At 41.3% G+C, this 17,261-nt stretch overlaps 1 protein-coding gene across 1 annotated transcript; it reads right to left on the bottom strand.

Moving 5' to 3' along the window:
* Positions 1-380: 380 nt before the first annotated feature.
* TBX18 (T-box transcription factor 18) lies at positions 381-16,787 on the bottom strand. The gene is made up of 6 exons (XM_035888532.1): positions 16,678-16,787; positions 13,539-13,710; positions 8,670-8,837; positions 7,424-7,488; positions 3,620-3,714; positions 381-1,105 (listed from the first exon to the last, which is right to left on the bottom strand). Exons 1-6 carry the CDS (start codon positions 16,785-16,787, stop codon positions 381-383), a joined length of 1,335 nt encoding a protein of 444 aa, XP_035744425.1.
* Between the last annotated feature and the right edge of the window lie 474 nt (positions 16,788-17,261).

Here is a 17,261-nt window from a genome sequence, read left to right as displayed (position 1 = left end):
GAAACTCACTAGTATTATAGGAAATGTAAGTGGGCTTGTTTGTGTTGTTTAATACTCCAAGTGTCATTTCTTTCTTTAAAGGGGTTAGAACAGAGGAGGGGGAAAGGGGAGGAAGTCTTACTTAATTTGTTGCATATGTCCCAATGTGTTATACAACTAAGTGTATTATACCAGAAAACTAAAGCAGTCTGCGCCGCAACAAACTCTGTGTAACTCAAAATAGAAGAATAATCTGGCCACAAGCAAGTCAAAAATTCAGTGAAACTTCCTCTCATATTATATATACACACACTTTACAAGCTACATCCAGTGTCTTTTCATATTCCAAAAGAAATACATTGTAGACACCAAACATACTGTACTTTTACTTAAAGGCTTCATCAAACCATATGTGCAGACACTTGAGAAGATGAGAGTGTTAAGCTTCCTAGGGTCCTAGAGTCAAAGAAATTCTGCTGCCCCCCACTGCTAAGTAAGTGCACTCCTTCCACGGGGGGCAACATCTGCCGATCCGTCATGGTTCCACTTGGCGAGGACCCCAAGAAACTTCCTTGGGAAGAAACGATTTTCTCAGGACTGGCAGCCAGTTTAGGGGATGTGGAAAAGTTATATCCATAGAGCGCACAGGGACTGTGCAGTCTAAACGTGTTGTAGGAGCCTTGGTGGGTTTGGTTAGTGGTAAAGGCATTGCTGGATGGGGATGGCATGATGTACTGGAGCTGTGGAGACATCCCTGAAATCTGCATAGATAAGCCAGTCTGTGGGCAGCTGAAGGCATCCCCATCATTGCCGCTCATAGACATATTCACAGTTGTGCTACTCGACACACCGACATAGGAGGGAGTCCTTGGGGGTGCAAATGTCTCACTGGTTTGGTTTGTGAGCCTGTTGTAGGTTTCAGCCAGAGAAGTGCTGTATCTGTTCAGGGTCAAGCCTGAGCGGGCACAAGCTGTGTAGTCAGCTGGAGCAAGGCTACAGAGCTGGCTAGTGTTGGGACTCAGGTGGAAAGCTGGAGATGAGCAAGGGGAACCCGGTAAAAGGTGAGGGTGGGTAGATGGCACTCCACTGCCAGATCCCTGGAGTAAAGTAGAGGAACCTGCATTTCCTGCAAGAGAATATTACAGTGTAAGAAGCACGTTGTGGAAGGTTCACTTCCTAGGTGGCAGATCAAGAGCTTTTTCTTTTACGATAACCCTTGACACAGAACACAACGCAAAATCATTCCAAAAAATGACAGGTACATACATGTGCAGGGGTGTGGCACATGTGTATTTTTAAAGAAACAATGTGTCCAAGAAAGAGAACGTAAGTTATGCTTTTGTAACCATCACCCAATACTTAGACCTCCTGGCCAAGAGGTTAACTACTCTGACATGGGAAGCAAGCTGCACGGCAGCTAGGATGTAGCCAGGCAAGTACCACATCACAGGAAGCCTTCTTCAAAGTTATGAGTTTTGTATTGTCTATGCTGTTGCTACACCCCAGAGCATGTTCCAAGCACTCTGTGCCTGACTCGCTGTCAGAGCACCGGCTAAGGAACCAGCTCCTCGGCTCAAATGATAGAGGCGCCAACAGTTCAACAGCTTCAGGGAAGTTCACAACTTCAGAACAAAAAACTTCCAACTTCAAACTGAAAAACTTGAGAATAAAACTTCAGAACAGCTTCAGGAGAAGTGTAGGCTGAGTACTGTGCACAGCTGCTTCATTTCTTGAACAGGTAGGTGGAGGTTTAGGTTTGCACCAAACCATTTCACAAAATGTTTGTTTACCGATACCAGACCTTTTTACATGAATGCTCCTGAGAAAGCATTGCTTGCTACAGGTGAAGCCTTTTCTCAGGGCTGAAAGTTTCCCAGCCGTAAGAAACACTTCCTTTTCTTAGAGATTATATCTCCCTGAAAAATGAGCGTAGAAAAATTGATTTGGGCCTTTTGCAGTCTCCCAGGAGAAAGGTACTTAACGCAGAAGACTCCCCTGTTTGTGAATCACATGGACTATCAAAGAGCTTGATGCTGCAAAGAGATACATGCTGTCAAGAAGTTAACAAGTTTTCATGATAGGTGAGCTAGTAAAAAGAAAAATACATTATCAGTGAACTCTGCCTGCTTTTTCTTGCCCTGTTGACAGGCCACAACAGGCACAAAGCACAATGAGACCTTCCCACATTCAAGAAATCCTAGAGTAAGGCATACTTATTTTTCTTCTGATCTATGTCAATGCCTTCGCTATCCAAAGGTGGGTACTTCCAGTATTACAATCAGGACAAATTTCTACCAGGGTCTTTCAGCAAGTCTCTAAACCACCCTACTGGCCAAGGTACAGCCAACTAAAGATTTTCCAAGGATCCCAGTTGCCATTCTGTGAACACCAGTAGTAACTTCAACAAGCTCCTTAACCTGCAACAGCAGAAAAGGAAGCGGGAAGTTCACAGCAGCAGTTCCCCTGCCCTCAGACAGTGCTGTTATGTACAAACAGGGCAATACAGCTGGCTTGTCTCCTAGATGTTTTAACTTCATAGAGAATTGCCTCTCAGTCTTACGCAGCCAGCCTGACAAGGTATTTCAGGTCTGATGCTGGCTTCTCATCACAGGCCTTTTTTTATGAGGACAGTTCCTCCCACCATCCTCTGCCCAAAACTCTGTCAACTCTCATCCAACGTATCTGTGGCTTGGCACAAAACCTCCTTTTTAATTGCACACATCAGGCACAGATGCTCAAGATTTCTTAAAGGAGTGGGCTACAGAGAAGTTGACAAAAGTGATTTCTCTGTATTTCCCTATTTTCTGGTTGTTTGCTCCGAAGAAGCTTAATGGCTTTGGAATACATTATCAAGAAGGCAGGAAGGATGTTTGTAAATTTGATAGAAGGAAATGCAAAGAACCAAGAGCTGTATGTCTGATTTAGTCGGGAAACATCTGAGAGGTTTTCTGTATGCATTGGGGTACTTTGGAAATAAAGGAACTTGGAAAAGAGTACAGAGTCTCTCCTCTCTGTCCAAACAGGCCATTTAAACACCCCTCTCTCCCCCACAACACTACCTCTACAATGGAGAAAGTGGGAGCCAAGAGGTTATGGACTGGGGAGCAGGAAAAAACAAAACTGAAAGGAAGTCCATGTTTTCAAGCTCTAGGATGCAGATAGAAGTTTGTTGGGACTTGTACCGAACAATTTTTAGGTCTTTAAGAATCAAGGAGGCTTTCCAAGGAGGAAACCCAATTAAGCTTGCCGCTATTGATTCATTACTTAGAGGACATTTCTTCTCCCATTCCTTTTTTTTCCTCTTAAACATGTAAGTAATTCCTATATTGGACTCTGGATGTGTACAACAGAAGTCATCTATAAGTGAACTCTGCCAGAGCATAACGTTAAGAGGTTATTCCATCCTCAAATAACTGTCATCTTCCACATGTGAGCTGATTTATCTTTACGACTTAACATTTTTACTGCCACAGTGGTTAAGTTAGCTTTCTAACTTAGAATAGCTCTGATGAGAGGTAATGGCCTGCACTGGGGCTGGCTGTTGCTTTTTCTCTGCAAGTGACAAACTCATCTCGATTTTTGTAAAGAAGCTTTATCTTCATGCATTTTTATTTTGAAAGAACACAAAGAAGACCATTACCTTGTTTGGGTATCCCAGGTATATCTTCAAATGTAAGTGTCCTCAGTGAAGGTCTCCAGAAGGCATAAGACTCTACCAGAGCTTCCAGTCCCATTCTATTTAGAACAAAAACATCACAGCGTTATGAAAGCAAGCTGTATGCTGTCACATTTTTCTGCATAGGTTACCTCAGAAACACATAAAATTAGTAACATTTCAGGACTATTCTGAGTTTCATTTTGCTTTTTAGAAAAGAGCCTTATATCCTAATCCATGGACTGCTCTGATCTGCAGTCACTGGGCTGGCGACGTGCAAAGGATTCCCCAATTCCACAATCTGGGTCTTTATGTCAGTTTTGGCTTTTTGGTTTTCTTTTTTTTGGGGGGGTGAGGGGACACTACGCAACTTGGCTAAAATGACGTTAGGTGTTTTCCTAGCATGACATTTCCTTACAAGTCATGCTCTAACTGCCAGGGGGATGATCTCCTACTTCTGCTGAGAACAAAGGGGATCCACTGACAACTTCTGTTAAAACAGGATTCCCAGTCATTACCAATGAGTTGGAAAATCACGCTTATGATGTGAGCAAGCCCTGGGTGTACAGCTCTTTGGCTACTAAAACGTATAAAACAATCTTGTGTCTTGGTCATTATGTGCTGAGCAAAATGAAGATTTTCAGTTTCTAAAGGCAATAATTGTCTTTCAACAGTGTCATGACAAAACAGAAATATCCGGGTAGATGATCGCGGCAGACAATATTTAGAAGAATCTCTGCTTCCTGAAGGTAAAGGCTCCTTTGTTTTCTGGCAGAACTTTATGAGTAACGCACTTCGGAAGTATCATTTTGCTGTTATTTTTGGCTGCTGGGCCCCAAAGGCCTGTTAAGTGTCAGCATCAGGCACACACCAAATACAAGCGCTTGCCTTGGAGCAGCAGCACTCTGTAAACTCAAATTATGCAAATAGCCCAATTTGAAGCTACCAACGTGTTCTTCTGCTACTGCTTCTTCCCCATTGCAGGATCACAAATGTATTTCAGGAAGGAGTTATAAAGTATTTATTAGCTGAACCTGGACTCAAAAGATAGCCTTCATTTTCTGCAGCAATGGCGAATTTTCATTTCTAGTTAAAGCGGAGATAAAAGCCACCTCCTGGAGGAGTGTAGCCAAGGCGATAATTTATACAAGATGCTTTCGAACAATTTCCACATTTTATCACCACCCTAATTTACGCTATCAAATGGCCAAGTTTATTTAACAAAACAGTTATGTTTTTCCTGAAGTATTTAAAGGCAGAAATTCTGGTCCTTTCCTGAGTAAAAGCTTTTATAGGGTCAAACTTAAGGCCTAACTGAAGAATGAAACTATTCTCAGCACATAAATTCTGTTGCACTTTGCAAATGCACAGGGAATGCTTTTAAAAGGTGAAGCTACTGATTTCTGTAAAATAGCCTGTGGGACTGAACGGGAATGACCTGAAAGGGAAGATTTTTAATTAAACAGAATTATTGCATGCAGCAGTGCAGAGTAAGATAGCTGCAATAATTAAAGCAACATTGAAAAGTTGGATATAATGATACAGTATTTTTTTTACACTTTTGAGGGAGACTAAAAAGCCTAGGTGATAAGTATACCAGCTAGAACAATGAGGATAACTGAACCTTAACATTTAATTTCAATGTTTAGCAACAGAGCAAAATAATAATCAATTGAGTACAGCAGTAATTTAAATTTAAAAAGGAAATTTTCCTCGACAATTAAAAATCTGAGCTGCATTCCCAAACACACTTATTCAGTGCCACAGAGCCTATCAAAGAAAACAGCAATACCAGCTTCACTAAACCAATGTCAACGTGCAATGGGCAAGAGTTTGCAGCGTCACTTCTGTAACGAGCGTGTTTGCTACAGTAAAAGCATTCAGACCTCATCTAAAGCCAGTTCCGAAACATTTATACAGAGGCTGGCCCTTCGTACAGGACTGGCCTCCTAATCCATTTCCATAAATTACAACTGCCTTTCAATTAAAATATCCTGCTTTTTTTTTTTTCTACTGCCTGAACCAAACTTATTCTTAGCAGCCAAACAAAAAAACCCAAACCCCTCTGGATATCCCCAGTCCTACGACTGGATTTGCATGGTTGCAGATGCAGTACTGCACCTACACCGTCCTCGGGTAATACCAGGGCTGTCCCGCCACATTAAATCCAGTTCAAAACTGGTCTCTGAAGGATTCTTTCCTCTCTGTTTTCAAGGCCATCTTCTCTTGTTTCATAGAAATATTACGGAAGAAATTCTAACTGCCCTCGGAAATTTCAGAGGAGTCAGGGTTTCACACTTCTTAGGAGGCTTGCTTGGTATTTATTTTATAGCTCTGCAAAAAGCATGCACAGCAGAGACCCTGCCTACGGAGACCTGTCAAATAGGGCACGTATGGCAACTCTTTCCTTCCCCAAGTACACACAGCATGTTTTGCTTCTTCGGTCACTGCATTTATCTGGAAGTTACTGTTTGCTTAATTTCAAACCAGGAGGCTACAAACGTGGATAAAACTCTACTTATGCCGGTGCCCAGGGCATCCCTTCCAGGCCCCAGGACAGAGCATGGACAATTGTTTCTTGCTAGAAGACAAAAATCTTAAGAGAGCAACAAATGCAGAGGGCAAACTGAAAAGATACTTACAGTGAGTGTAAGTGTAAATCTTTACAACTACGCCACCCCTTCTATAACTGTTCGTCTTCTGAAAACTACTCTCATTTGCTGCCCAGTCTCAGCATTTATGTAACCCAGATGGAAGCACAAAACAGGCTTTAATGCTGTAGCCTCTGCTAAAAAGCCTCTAAAAAAGCAGCTCGATAAAGCAACTACCAAAAGATACTCTTGGAGCATTCCTACCAGCACAGAGTCTGCCTCCTTCTCTGCAAGGCTGGGTCATAAATATAGCAGCTGTAGACACCAAAGGCAATGTGGTCACTGGAGCTGATGTATAATATATGCACCACAATTAAATGCTGCTTTTTTGTAGCTGAAATGGTTTAACATACAATTCATAACAGGCTTAAGTATTCTGCATTAAACAGCCTTTGGAGAAAATACCTCATCAGTACTGGCAGCAGACACTAGACCCAAGTCTCCACTTTGCACTACTCAGATTCCCCATTGCTATTTTGAATGATTCGTGGATCAAGAGAGAACAAGCAATTAATCAGTCCAGCCACAACAGAGGAGGTGGAAACCAGGCTCATTTCAAGGTCATCTGTAGCCTAGTAGGAAAGGCATTCACCTAGGAAATGGATTTAAAACTCCTTAGGCTAAAGAGATACTTGAACACAGGTCTCCCACCTCCTGGGCAAGTGTACTAAACATAAGGTTACTGCACGAGGCGACTTGGTTTCTCTCCCTTTAAGAGAAAACAACGAGCTGTTCATTCATACTAAATGCCACTTAGAAGCGAGAGAACCCAGGCTTACAGTTTGACACCGATATCTGCAATTTGTGCCCCCAGCCAGGAGAAAAGAGGCGATTTCAGGAGCAGCCTGAAATCACAGACCTGAGTATGCATTAATTCCATCTGCAGCCTTCACAGTATGCTGCCTCTTCCACCAACAGGGAACTTGAGTACATGGGTCAAGCCGAGTGCCAGACCTGCTCCTGACCTATATGGTCAGAGGAGAAGGAACGGGAGCCCACCACAGAGAACATTACTGGGAAACCAAGGAGTCTGAGCCTTCAGACTAATTTGTCTGTAAATACAAGTATTCCCCTCGACCAGCCTTCACAAACCAATTCTGTCAGCAGTAACAAACCCACCTCTTTCCCCAGCACCTACCTGTTACGTCCCGAATCCCTAAAGCCTTTGGCAAATGGATTCCTATCAATCTTCAGACGAGTTATCTGTGAATATGATTAGAGAAATTACTACCTGCAAATTCAGCTAAGGAACACACAAAATGCCGCTCCTGACAGAATTAAGCTGACAGTGGAGTAGAAACATCTTCACATTTGCATGGTTTAACATGGTTGTCCTGAAACACAGCAAAATAAGGCCAGCCTTCTGATCATTAAGTTTGCAAATCCCCCGAGAAGCTAATTGGTATTTAATGCTACCAAATGGCAGGTTGGAATTCTTGAGAAAAATCTTCTGGCAAATGTCATTCTTCACCTAAGAGAGTACACTGCCTAGCTGCAATAAAATTTAAATTAAATTTTATTTCTGTATGGGTCAAGAAGGAAATGTGAAAAGAGAGATTATCACTAGGCTATTATCATCCATAAAATAACAGCACACCCCTCCCCCAAAATGCTTGCAGTTTATTTCAATAAATGGGATAGGCACCAAATAATTATATTTCAGGATTTACACAGCTCTCCTGCTCTTCTCTTTGTAAAGATAGCAAGGCATATATAATTTCCTAAAATACAGCTGCAATAACTTATGTGGAATTAATAAAATGTCACAACACTAACTATGGCGTCACTATGTATGTTAATACTTAAACAAGCGGTAATAAGAGCCAAACACCAGAGTCACGCAACCTGCAGTTCACTTTTGGCTTTGGATCTCTGTGGACCCAGATAAATCGCAGTTAATAATATACGCTGCAGGCAGTTAATGAAAACGACTGCAGCTTTCTTCAGGGCTCAGCTTCTCTGGTTTGGGAGTTTGATATCACTGGTGTCAGGAACAGAAGTGCTTTAAAAATTCTATCCAGAATAGAACTTCTGCACTTAGAAGGTACAAAAACACCTTTAAAAATTAAGACTCCTTTGCCTCGTGCTGCAATGCTGTATTCCTAATTAAGACACCATTAACTATGCTAATTAGACCGTGTGATCGCCATGATAAGAATGACTTTTTACGCACAGCATCTAGCCCACGTGGCCTGAAGCCTCAGCTACAGCCTCCAGGCGCTGCTGCAATACTACCAGGGAAAGCTACTCATAAGACGGAAAAAGGGTTTAGGCAATGCTTTTTAAATAAGCGGTATAATAAAAGTACCCGCTTTTCTCCTCTCACTTTCTTCCCTGGTCTACTCTGAAAGCCTGTAAAGCGCTAAGCAGAAAGCCCAAGTTACCTGTTGATTTTGGTACGCTGTGACAGTAGTGAAAACTGTCTCTGGAAAGGAGAAGGCTTTCACCCCTTCTCCTGAAGGGATCGGCTTGACAGGGGACAGATCATCTCCACAGTCTTTTCGGATGACGTGGACCCGAGGCTGATATTTATGCATAGAGTGAAGGATAATCTATGCAGTCATGAAAGGAAAAAGATAACATTTATTAGAAAGGACACCCTGCTGTTTCAGGACTAATAGCTTTTTGGAACAGATTATGGTATGTGTTTACCATGCCACTTACTGGAAATCAAATGTTTTCTTTAACCTCCAAAGGTTCTTATTACAGTAGTCTAATCCCTGTGCATTTATGTTATTGCCAACCCTAAGCATTTAAAAATTACGACTCAGGAGCTCCAAATTCAGAGACTGGCTCAGTTGAGACTGGCTAAAAAAAAAATAAATATATATATATATATATACACAAAAAAAAAGTCAGGAGTGAAGTCCTGATCCCACTGGAATTAGGAAAGTTCTGTCACTTTTTTCCACTGAAGCCTGGATTTGATCTAACAGGAGTAACAGCAGCAGTACTTGCCTTTTGGTTTTGGAACCTTTGGGATATGCTTGGAGCAATTTTTTTCCTGATACCCCAAAAGCTGGAAAGATATCTTGTTTTGAACACAAGCCGAGACTCTCACGGTCTGAAGAAGCAGACAATTCAGAGCAAAATAATACCAAAATCCAAAACGCTCAAGTGTTAATTACCCTAGATTCATCATACAGACAATGAATATCAATACACAAACCCCTCCCAGCATACAAAAACTCAGTTAAGAGTAAAGGATAACGAGAAGTACATGAACTCACAGTGCATAAAGTTAAACATAAAAATACCTCTTGGTACTGCTCCCAAATTTTTCGAGGGGATTTAAAATACAGAATTTTTCCTCTATTTTATTCAGCTAACCAATACTAAAATAGAAGATTTCAAGAAAAAAAAATAATTGGAAGCTCAACTATTGCTGTTGGAAGGCCTGAGAAATTAGTAACTCGATAAATAAATAGTCCTATGGCTATTGGCCTGTGGAACCACTAATCAACATTCAGGGGAAGCTTTTTAATTTCCTGCTCCTTGAGTAGCCTCAGAGTGTGCGTGTGCTCAGGCACTCGACAGAGCCCCTATGCCAGACACCGTGGAAGTTCATTCATCCAAATGACATAGAGGACATTACATTCATTTGAATAAACTCAAGTTTGGCTAGTTTAATACACTTGGTCCTGGCCAGATGATGTGACCCTGTTTTGGATAAGCCAAGTTTCTGGACAATCAGGGGTTTTATTAACCTGTAAGCAAGGTTTTGACAATGACATCACAGGCTCAGGGAACGCCCTACAGATGCCTCATTTTTCACTAAAAGATGTTCCCCTGCATCAAAAACCACTCAGTTTAAAAGCATGGAAAATAGCGTCAAAAATATTGACTTTTCCCCTCTACTGAAATTCAGATTAAAAACTGCTTCAAAACAGGAAAAATCAGCCAGCTCCAACCAGCTGGAGGGAGAGACCGCTTTTACAATGCGGCACTTACTCCACAGATGAGAGAGGGATGAGAGGCATTAACAAAGAGCGTCCAGACCACGCACAGTGAATATCACTGTCAGCTGCAAAATGCAGGTTTACTTTTCCTTACCATCACAATGCAGATGAAAGACACAAATGTCACAGTACATGTCTTAATGGTGCCATCGGGCCCTAATGCCTCTATAAGCACACAATCTTTCCAAAGTAGGGAATCCACTCTGGGACTCCCTTTGAGATCAAAAACACACAAGGAATATGCATCATTACAAGTTTTGCTTGATCTCCTCAGCCTTCAAGTGCAACCCACGTATCAGAGAGTGTCCTACGTGCAGGGGTACTTCAAAATCTCTCCGCGGAACAGCGCTATAAAATTACATCGTCACAAAGTCCCACTCAAAATACTGATGAAAATAGCAGCAGGGAGCCCAGAAAGTGTTTGAGCAGTGAAGCAAGTCATCTTAGAGATGGCCAATCTCCTTTCACAAGAAGCTAATCCCAGGCCAACGCAAGGAAAGGGGAGTCGGCTGCCATGAACTACTACCACAATATAAATTCCTCACAGGAATACTTCCTTTGCGTCTGTTTGCAAATACTGTCCCCATTCCCACAGATGTGGTTAATACTCTGGAATAGGTAAAAGGATTCTGGGTTGATCTTGTGCAAGCTCCTACCTCAACACCTGCAAGATCAAAACCTAGCCCTGGGATCTTATACAAAAACTCCGCAAAAGCTGATGCTTCTGAGGAGCACGGGAGGAGTAAAGAAACAACTTCAACACAGATTAAAGCCCCAGAACTAGACAGCATGGAAAGCACACCCAAAGAACAACAACCAAAGCCCGACACTGCTCGAACTGCTGGAGGAACGATGGCAAAGCGTAGAGACCCCATCGAGGTTTCTCTGAGCCATTCTGCCTAAGCGGGAGGGGAAGAATAAAAAATTTCCTAATAATCTAAAATATACCCCATCTCCCCCCATACAGGGGTGGGAAAGTCAGAACGCTTGATGCAAAAACACACATTCGAGGGACAGTACAGCCTTGACCCCTAGCTCTTCTAATCCCCCATCCCTCCCCTGGTACCCTTTTGAGAAAAATGGTTCCTTCCTGCTCATGCGAAACAATTGGTTTTTATATTCATCACAAAATATGATTATACATTTTCCATTATTGCTGGAGGCATTCAGAGGCTACATAGCTTTTTCAATACAGCATTCCACACTACCATAACTTTAAAAGAAAAAATGTACCCATTGGAAGAGACACTTTTCTGCTTTCTGCTTTTGCCTTTTCTGGTAATTATGAATGACATGTTTGCAATTTCCCAGATTTGAGAAATATGAAATTATTTTACAGTCATCCTTCTTTTGTCCTTTTATTTTAATACTTAAATTTCCATTTTGGGGAGGAGGGGCGCTGCCGTAGCTCTGAATCAGTTCAATGTGTCTCAAATCACTGTACTAGAGCTTTGCTTCACTAGTTTCCAAATCGAAACACTTAACTAAAGACCAGAAAATTTATATCCCTCCACATTATGAATAATGGCGTGCTGTGTACACTACACAGGTTTCAGTTCAGAATAAAAACCAAGCTAAGATCTGGGATGGAAAAAATACAGCAATACAATTCTCTACATAGCTGAGATTTTATCACAGGGCAGTTTGCGACTCCAAGTGCCCGGGTGGACCGCAGCACCCACGTATCGCCCCTCTGAACGACCGAGTACAAAAACCAGCTGGCCTGCTCTCTGTTGGAAAAGCGACATTTTACCCATTTGCATCTGCTTCACTTTTTGAAGCCCTTACAATAGACCCAGGGCCCGGAGAAAGCAACTCCTACTCGAGAAGAGCTGCAAATACGCGCGTGTTGGGGAAACTAAGGGAACTACCTGTGGTAAACTTTACTCAAACACACACTGCCAAATGAGACCCCATAGCTGCAGTTCTGGAACGAAGCGATGTAAAACATCTTCCTTACCATCCTCCACAAAAGCACTGCTAACTCAAGAGATGTAAATCCCCCCCCATTCCTTTCAAGGAAGAGCATGATGAAATTATGAACAGTGTTAAACAGAGGCTTTTTATCCCTGTTATCACATTTGCTAGTTTGGACCAGCCAGTCTCCTGTATTCCCGCCTCTGTAACATAGAAGGTGTAGCTCTTGCACGCTTCGACCGAAGTCTCAAGTTCATCTCCTTTGCAAACACAAACAGGGAGAAAAAAAGCCCATGCTTAAACTTGGACTATGTATTGACAAAATACCTGGCTTAACGTCTCAGAGTTACAGCTATGCCGAAAGATGCAGCTTTGTACTCCGTGCCAGGTACATTTTCTTTCCGTCCCTTCCGTGAAGGAGAAAGTAGCCTGCTTAATAAACCGGGCTACGCTAAGGACAATGGAATCCACATCCTGTCTCAAAACTTGCCTCTAACATCTTAAAACTCTACTACTTGGAACTCGACGATCCTTCTGAAAGCAAGCCAACGTTTGCCATCTATTACGAGATTTTTCAAAATGAAAGACTTCACCCTGCCTAAAAACAATTCTCATTTTTTAATTAATTCCTAAGGTGCCGAGTAAAACTATTTTAGGGATTGCTGGAAAGATACTGGCTTACATCTGTCATGTTTCAACAGTTTTGAAGAGAAAAGGAAATATTAACATAACACATTTTGTCACATTAGATAATGTCATAACTAAACAATTTAGAACTTGCAAACAGAACACTCATACTGCATACGTCTTCGCCAGTTATTTCAGAAGTAATGAGCCTCAGCTGTGAAAGGGTCTTGCTTCATAAGGTATGTAATAAATCATTATCGGAGCGAACCCAGCTCCCATGTTGTTCGTTTTTGACTGCAATTATTAACACCTCATGGGATTTCACACAAATGTTTAGGTTAAGAAAATAGTTAAGTGTATTTTTATTCACATGAAGCTATTACACACTATTAATGTTTCTTCTAGCCACTTGTGAATTTAAGCGTCCTTTTTGATCGGAGCAGAAGTTGCGAGTAACGCACTCGGTGGGAAAACATGAGAGCAATTCTGCCCCTTCATATTAGGCAATTTAGCCTTGTAAAGTCTTACTCTGCAGAAGGAGTTCTGTTTTTGAGGGGGGAGTAAAACAGCAGGCTCTAATAAGCAGTTAATTATCGGAGCAGAAAGTAAGCAGATTTTAGATCTGGACGGGAAAGTTCCAAAACAGCTTTGAAAAGTCAAGCCTATTTCTGGCACCCTGAAGCTGTACGTCAGCCTTTCAGGGCTGAGCAATGTGCCTACATATAATACTGCAGAAGAGCAAGTACTCACATGCCCTTGATCATCCAGCTCATTATTGGTAAGCTTCAGTTTGTCGAAGCTGATCACTTGTCTCATCCACGTCTCCCCAGAGGCAGGGGAATCGGGGTGAATATAGACACGAGGCGGTACTGGGGAGTCAGCATTACCAGCCACCATCCACTTGGAGCTGTGATAAACGTACCTACAAAAAGAAAACAAACACCTATAACCACAACCCCCAAAATAATTTATCAGACCCATTCACTATTAATAAATTAGGGCCCACACATACAGCAAGAACCCACCAATTAACAAAACATGGAAGGACGATAAATAAAAGTGGGGTGGTTTTTTTTTAGTTTCAAAACACAGTTCTGGTATCTGCAAAAGTAAGGTTAAAAACCACGCTCTGATCTGACCTTAGCCTTCTTAAAATCAGTAATAGTCTTTAACACTAGGCTCCACACTGAGCTTTGAGCCTGCGTCAGGTCATTGATTGCTACAGCTCTGCTCTGAATAGGCATCAGCAAACAGGGAAGAATCTAGTCCTTCATTTATCAAATCGAGCAGTAATTCCATATTTGGAATATTTAGCATGTTGAGTCTAATATAAGAGTCTATAAATAAAGCTATTGAAGGGAAAGAACATTATGATTGGGAAAAATAATGAAACTATGTCAAACTATGCTTTTGCTATTTCTGCAAGACCATATTAATTTTCTTGAATGGTACTGCAGAAAGGCTTAAAAATGAAAAAACACAGCCCATATTTCATTTGATAGGCCAATGCTGACAAAGTCATTTTCTAATAAAAATAGTGCCTGCTTTGGTAGAAAACTTATTTTGAGGGCAGACACTTCACAGGGCAATTTAAAAAGCGCTGATTAAAAATGTCAAGGTATTTTTTTTCAAGTACAGTAAAATTCCAGAAGATCAGCTACATTTTTTAATAAAAACAAGACTTTATCAAATCTTTGTTTGTACAATTCAGTGCCTTATTAGAAAAAGACAAACAACATAATTGGAAATGAAAACAAAGTGATCCAATACATGCATCACTCCATACAATTCGTATCAAGCTGTAAAACTAAGATCTAGGATGGTGGTAAAATTCTCTCCTGGAGACAAATTCTCAACCCCAGATCGCACAGCCAACTGTCGCAACATTTTTCACTTATTTTGTATCTTTTAGTTTACACTGAATACACGCTTTCCCGAGAAAAGTAAATGAAGTCATAGATACACGTAAAATATTTCGAACAATAGCTTCAGCTTCCAAATATTTACAAGGTCCAATTTTGCTAGAAATCTAAAGCTAGATGTAATTTTCTTCATTTCCATTTAGTTTTGCCATCTGCTATGACAGCTCAAGACTAGGCTCCAAATGTGGCTGCTGTTGTATCTTTCAAATCTAAAGATCTGCAAGATGGTTTGTAAAGCCACATGAACAGCTCAACTTAAAATAACAGTCAGCAATAAAAAAAAAATAAAATCATAGATTGCACGGCAAAGAATGAGAAGTGGCATTGAGACAGACATGTAAAACATTAATATTTAGCGGGAAGGTTAAAGGTGTGGTACTAACACAGGGTTGCAGAAATTTAAGTTTGCCAACTAAGAAAATACCACCTTTCGTACAACTTCTGTTAAGTTACTTCAGTTATCTGGGCACCATGTATCACCCTGTGCAGCTCAGTATGACTGCATTTATTTTAAATGAAAGGAGGCTTAAACAACTCATATTCGAGATACCTGGTTTTGATTTTTAATATTAGCGTTTTTATTCCATTTGGAATAATTACCTCTCTTTTCCTATGAATTAAGGAATTACTCAGACCTTCCAGGAATGATGTGCTTAGACTGCAAAGTGAATGCACACATGCAACACTAAGCAAGAAAAGGGCTTTCATTTGAGCTGCACTGCATTGGTCCAAATAAAAATGAAAATTAAAAAAAGCACTTTTTCCTCTACGGTACGGTCAGAAAAGCCTCCCCTAACTGTAGGTATTGGACATCCTCAGCGCTGCTTTCTGCATCTTGGTGAAAAACACAAAATTTAAAACCATCCTAAGAAACATCTTCTATACCACAGGAGAAAAGGACAAAATTGCAGTCAATGAGGTAAGGACAGGCAAAGACCATAGGGCAGTGTTTGCTTAGGAAACGAGGCAGCATTTTTTTTTTGCTCTTTGCCTGAATATTCCTAGTTCTACAGTTAAATCTGCAGCGGTTTTCCGTACAATATACTAAGTATAGGGTTGAAACAATCAAACCAGCAATTGGTAAGGACCTGATCCTGCCTCCGCTGAACTACTTGGCCAGGCTCCTCCTGGCTACTTACAGAGCATGGGATCGCATCCGTAAAAGCAAGACCTACAAACCATCTACAACTCACGATAACAACTGCTGCGGGCCCAATCCTGCAAACATTTCCACGGGACCAGTGGTTACAGCTGAGTCCAACCAGCTCACTCGAAACACAACTGCCCTCGCCATAGTGAGAGTTTCAGTGCATGATTCCTCCTCTCAAACGTTCAAAGACCTACTTTTGCTCCTCATGTTATTTTTCAGACAGTAACGCCAGTAATTCTTTAAAAAAACGGTAATTAGAAACATTACCCTTTGTGAATCTAAGCAACCAAATATCTGAGCGATAAACAGCTTTTAAATTAAATATAATCCATTTGAAGCGTGACCGAATAGGCATACATACTACTGAATCAGCCATCAATGCTATTAACGTTGCTAATTAATGTTAATGCCATTTAGCACGAGAAAAAATGTGCATTTTCATATTTATTTGTTAAAAGGAAATAACTCCCACTGACATGATGAGGAATAAAATACAATAGTGCTTCCTGAGCACACTAGAACTGCACCCGCCGAAAGCCAAAACCTGAGCATCTGCCCACAGTACAGACATGACACGAGGCAAATGCATAAAGAGCTGCAACAGGAATTTTAGTTGGTTTTGCATACTGGGCACGATTTCTTTTTTTTTTCTTTTTTTTTTTTTTTTTTAATGCACTGGGATGAAAATAGGAATCTGAAGGAGAGTTAAACACAACCTTCTCCTAATTTATATCGTGTTAAAGTTTTCTTCCGATTGCCAAGCTCCCTGTGGCTTGCATCACGTTTGGGGTTTTTTTTGCCTTAAGAGTCACCATACCTGTATCTTTTGTTATCCACCGGCACGATATCCATAGCAATATAATACTGCTGATGTGGGTCTAAACCTGAGATCTTCACTCTCATTGCGGGAAACATCCGCCTGAACATGGAAAGAGAGAGGTCATTTTTAATATGAAACAGACTCAGGAACGGTTGTTTAGGAAAAGTAACCGGTTCGTGGGATTTTTCTCGTTCTTCCTTTTAGCCTACAGAGTCCTTTTGGACGATTATAGTTACACAGCCATGAAATGGCCCATTCGGTATGTCAAAACAGATTTCTTAAAGTGCGTTTACTCGAACAATGCTTCGTATGTTTTGGGATACGCTTTGGGAGTACAGCTATTACCACATCATTTCAACTTTATTGTTAGACAGTAAATCACTCGGGTTTGAGACCTGCCTTTAGCAGGACAGGCGTTTAGAGCCGTTTGAAGGTACTAGCTGAGAAATCTTATTTCTGGAGATGCGCAACCGCCGCCTCCGCCCGGGAAAGACCCAGCACCTCAGAGAAAGGCAAATCGCCGCTCAACTTCCAGCTGCCAGCAGCGAACGGGGCCTCATTTCTGCAGCACCAACTTAGGA

The sequence above is a fragment of the Egretta garzetta genome, unplaced genomic scaffold (assembly GCF_000687185.1).
Source record: "Egretta garzetta isolate BGI_Z169 unplaced genomic scaffold, ASM68718v1 scaffold430, whole genome shotgun sequence".
Classification (NCBI taxonomy): Eukaryota; Metazoa; Chordata; class Aves; order Pelecaniformes; family Ardeidae; genus Egretta; species Egretta garzetta.
Note: the sequence above shows the minus strand (reverse complement) of the source record. Positions and strands in the feature narration are given on the sequence as shown.

Bases quoted from the DNA above. Each gene is read 5' to 3' on its own strand.
- TBX18 (XM_035888532.1), bottom strand. From the start codon at position 16,787: ATGTTCAGGCGGATGTTTCCCGCAATGAGAGTGAAGATCTCAGGTTTA. The intron at 8,838-13,538 runs GTGAGTACTTGC...ATGACTGCATAG, and splicing joins AGCTGGATGATCAAGGGCAT to ATTATCCTTCACTCTATGCA. The intron at 3,715-7,423 runs GTAGGTGCTGGG...TGTTCTAAATAG, and splicing joins AGGGATTCGGGACGTAACAG to AATGGGACTGGAAGCTCTGG.